Here is a 4290-nt window from a genome sequence, read left to right as displayed (position 1 = left end):
GATCTTTTTCCACCATTGCCTTACTAAGATGAAAGGATAATCTTACCCTTTTAAGATGAAATCTTTCTATCATATTGTTTCCTTCAAAGCTGCTTTTTGCCATGGTTTTAGAAGCTTATTTTATTTTATTTTATTTTATTTTATTTTAATTTGTTTATATTTGGTTTTAATTTAATTTAATTTCTATTTTTTAATTTTTTTTTTATTTTTATTTTGGTTCAATTTAATATAATTTTTATTCCATTTCATTTTTGGTTTGTTTTCATTTCATTTCATTTCATTTTTTACTTTATTTTTATCTTATTTTTATTTTAGTTTAATTTATTTTTATTTTTGCTTCATTTTTCTTTTATTTTATTTCTAGTTTGGTTTAATGTTGGGGTTTTTCCTATTTTTATTTTTGTTTAATTTTGTTTTCTTTTAATTGGATTTGGTTTTATTAATTTTTTTATTATTCTTTTTGGTTTTACTTAATTTTACATTTCTTTTATTTGTGTTTTATTTTATTTGTATTTTATTATAATTTTTTTTATTTTATTTTATTTATATCTCTGCTCCTTTGGGCCCATTTTGAGGCAAGATCTCCCCTTTTTGGGCAATTTTGGGGGCTCTCTTTCCCTTTGGGGCTGTTTTGGGGCAAAACCTCCTTTTTCTGGGCTGTTTTGGGGGAAATCTCTGCTCTTTTGGGTCAATTTTGGGGAAATACCTCATTTTTGGGGCTGTTTTGGGGGAATCTCTCCTCTTTTGGGTCACTTTTGGGGAAATACCTCATTTTTGGGGCTGGTTTGGGGCAATATCTCCTCTTTTTGGACAATTTGGGGACTGTTTTGGGGGAATCTCTCCTCTTTTGGGTCAATTTTGGGGAAATACCTCATTTTTGGGGCTGGTTTGGGGGAAACATCTGCTCCTTGGGGACATTTTGGTGGAATATCTCCATTTTTGGGGCTGTTTTGGGGCAATATCTCCTCATTTTGGACCTATTTTAATGCAATATCTCCCCTTTTAGGGCAATTTTGTGGCTGTTTTGGGGAGAATCTCTCCTCTTTTGGGGGCGTTTTGCAGCAATATCTCCTTTTGGAGGCTGTTTTGGGGTAATATCTCCTTTTTTGGGGCTGTTTTGGGGGAATCTCTCCTTATTTAGGGCTGTTTTGGGGGAATATCTCTTCTTTTGGGGCAGTTTTGGGGGAATTGCTTCTCCTTTGAGACTGTTTTGTGGCAATATCTCCCCTTTTGGACCTATTTTCATGGAATATCTCCCTTTTTTGGACCTATTTTAATGCAATATCTCCTCCTTTGGATCAATTTTGGGGAAATACCTCATTTTTGGGGCTGGTTTGGTGGAAACATCTGCTCCTTGGGGACATTTTGGTGGAATATCTCCATTTTTGGGCCTGTTTTGGGACAATATCTCCCTTTTTTGGACCTATTTTAATGCAATATCTCCTCGTTTGGGAAAATTTTGACTGTTTTTTCTTCTTTTGGGCCATTTTTTTGGGATCTCTCCCCCCAGGCTCCTGGAGGCCGACTCCAAATCCCTGCGCTCGGTCAACGGGTCGCGCCGCAACAGCGGCTCCTCCTTGGTCTCCAGCTCCTCGGCCTCCTCCAACCTCAGCCACCTGGAGGAGGACACCTGGATCCTCTGGGGCCGCATCGTCAACGAGTGGGACGAGTGGCGCAAAAAGAAGGAAAAACTCCTCAAAGTGAGACAAAAAACACCCACCCCCACCTTTATTTTTAATTAAATTACAGCGTCGGGCTGAGGGACGCAAAGGCCAGATGGTTGTCCAAGAGCAGTGGTGGTCCCCAGGGGTCTGTACTGGGTCCAGTCCCCATCGATGACTTGGGTGAAGGGATGGGACGTCCCCTCAGCACCTTGGGTGGTGACACCCAACTGGGAGAAGCAGGGGACACACCAGAAGGAGGTGCCACCACCATCCAGCGAGACCTGGAGAGTTGGGTGGAGAGGAACCTGCTGAAGTCCCACCAAGGAACTTCATAGGGTGCTCCATCTGGGCAAGAATCACCCCACCAACCAGTAAAACCAGTAGAGGTTGAGGGTGACCTGCTGGGGAGCAGCTCTGAGGACACAGACCTGGGAGTCCTGGTGGACAACGGGGGGACCACGAGCCACCAACGTGTCTTTGTGGCCAAGAAGGTTGATGTTCTCCTGGGGAGCATCAGGAAGAGCGTGGAGAACCTTGAGGTTCTGCTCTGCCCTGGGGAGGCCCCATCTGGAGCACTGGGACCAGTTGTGGGCTCCCCAGTTGCAGAAGGACAGGGAACTGGTGGAGAGGGTCCAGCCAAGGGCTACGAAGATGATGAGGGGAGGAGAGCATCTCTGTGAGGAGGAAGGGCTGAGGGACTTGGGGCTTTGGAGTCTGGAGAAGAGAAGGCTGAGGGGGGATCTCCTGGCTGGGGGGTGTCAGGAGGACGGGGCCAGGCTTTTTCCAGTGGTGCCCAGTGACAGGACAAGAGGGAACGGGCACAAACTGGGACAGGAGAAGGTCCATCTCAACACGAGGAGGAACTTCTCCATTTTGAGGGTGGCAGAGCCCTGGGAGAGGCTGCCCAGAGAGGTGGGGGGGTCTCCTTCTCTGGAGACATTCAAACCCCCCTGGATGGGACCTGCTCTGGGTGGGAGTTGGAGGAGCCGATCTCCAGAAGGTCCCTTCCCACCCCAAACCATCCCGTGATCCCAAACCTGTGAGCGATGGACCAAGACGGTGTCTCCCATCCAACCTTCTTCTTCTCGATCTTCTCAAAACTTGAGGTTTGAAGTTTTTCCACCCCATTTTTGGGGTTTTTTTCCAAGGAGGAGCCGATCTCCAGAAGGTCCCTTCCCCCCCAAAACCACCCCGTGATCCCAAATCTGTGAGCGATGGTCCAAGACGGTGTTTCCCATCCAACCTTCTTCTTCTCGACCTTCTCAAAACTTGGGGTTTTGGAGTTTTTCACCCCATTTTGGGTTTTTTTTCCCTCAGGAGTTGATCCGCAAAGGGATCCCCCACCATTTCCGCGCCATCGTCTGGCAGTTGCTCTGCAGCGCCACCGAAATGCCCGTCAAAAACCAATATTCCGAGCTCCTCAAGATGTCCTCCCCCTGCGAGAAGCTCATCAGGAGGGACATCGCCCGCACTTACCCCGAGCACGAGTTCTTCAAGGGCCAGGACAGTTTGGGCCAAGAAGTTCTCTTCAACGTCATGAAGGTCAACCTTTTTTCCTTCTTTTCCACCAATTTTGGCCTCAAACTCAACCCCCTCCTTGAGATTTGAAGATCCCACCCCCCTATTAATTTCTACAAGGTTTGGTTTCCACCACAAAGTCTTGAAAATGCCATTTTTTGGCCTCGACGGCCTTTTTTTCTCAAAAAAACCACCTTGTTCCCCCTCGTTTTCCCCCCCTCGAGAAATTTTCCCCAGTTTATTCTCAATTAAAACCCCCAAAATTAAGTATTTTCGGGTCGAAACTCAAGCGTTGAGCGACGTCGTGCTCACGTCATGCTCAAAAAAAACTGATTTTTGATGGTTTCCACCCATTTTGGGCCTCCCACGGCCAACGGGGGGTGGTGACCCGGCCGAATTCCACCTCATATATATTTATTTTGATTTTTTTTCCCCTTTTTTCCCTTTTTTTCCTTTTTTTCCAGGCCTATTCCCTGGTGGACCGCGAGGTGGGCTATTGCCAAGGGAGCGCCTTCATCGTGGGTCTTCTCCTCATGCAGGTGAGGACCTTCCTCCTCAGGGTGAGGAGGAACCTCCTCGATGGGTTCTTAACGCCCTCCGTTGACGCGGGAGAAGGAGGTTGAGGAAGAGGAGCCTTTTTCTTCATCCTCAGGAGGAAAAAGGGCTCGTTCCCACCATCCCAGTCACTCCCGATGGGTTGAAACCCCCCCCCGTTGACGTGTCCCACCCCATCCCATCCCATCACCTGATGGAAAGAAGCCCCAAATCCTCACCCCTGGAGGAGTTTTTGGGGTAAATTCACGTCTTTTTGGGTCTCCAGATGCCCGAGGAAGAGGCCTTCTGCGTCTTCGTGAGGCTGATGCAGGAATATCGCTTACGGGAGCTCTTCAAACCCAGTATGGCCGAACTGGGGCTCTGCATCTACCAGTTTGAGTACATGCTGCAGGTAGGGACCGCTCCACAGCCCTTCCCAGAGTGCTCGGGGTGGTGGGACCTGGTGGGTGGCACCTCCGTGAGAACCTGGGGACCATCCATGACACCCCAAGGACCATCCGTGAGATCCTGGAGACCATCCAGGAGGTCCTACCCCAGGGGACCCTCCATGAGA

The 4290-nt window shown here is 47.8% G+C and overlaps 1 protein-coding gene across 1 annotated transcript in view; it reads left to right on the top strand.

The window, feature by feature from the left end:
* LOC106894322 (EVI5-like protein) overlaps nt 1–4128 on the top strand; it is a gene marked incomplete at its 3' end in the record, with an annotated part of 4387 nt that extends 259 nt beyond the window's left edge. The window contains exons 2-5 of the mRNA XM_014952937.1: nt 1511–1700; nt 2982–3206; nt 3647–3721; nt 4003–4128. Of these exons, the coding sequence (XP_014808423.1) occupies nt 1511–1700; nt 2982–3206; nt 3647–3721; nt 4003–4128 (616 nt within the window). The remainder of the gene's footprint in view (nt 1–1510; nt 1701–2981; nt 3207–3646; nt 3722–4002) is intronic.
* Between the last annotated feature and the right edge of the window lie 162 nt (nt 4129–4290).

This window comes from Calidris pugnax, unplaced genomic scaffold (genome assembly GCF_001431845.1).
Source record: "Calidris pugnax isolate Ruff unplaced genomic scaffold, ASM143184v1 scaffold264, whole genome shotgun sequence".
NCBI lineage: Eukaryota > Metazoa > Chordata > Aves > Charadriiformes > Scolopacidae > Calidris > Calidris pugnax.
This window is presented reverse-complemented; position numbering and strand designations above follow the sequence as displayed.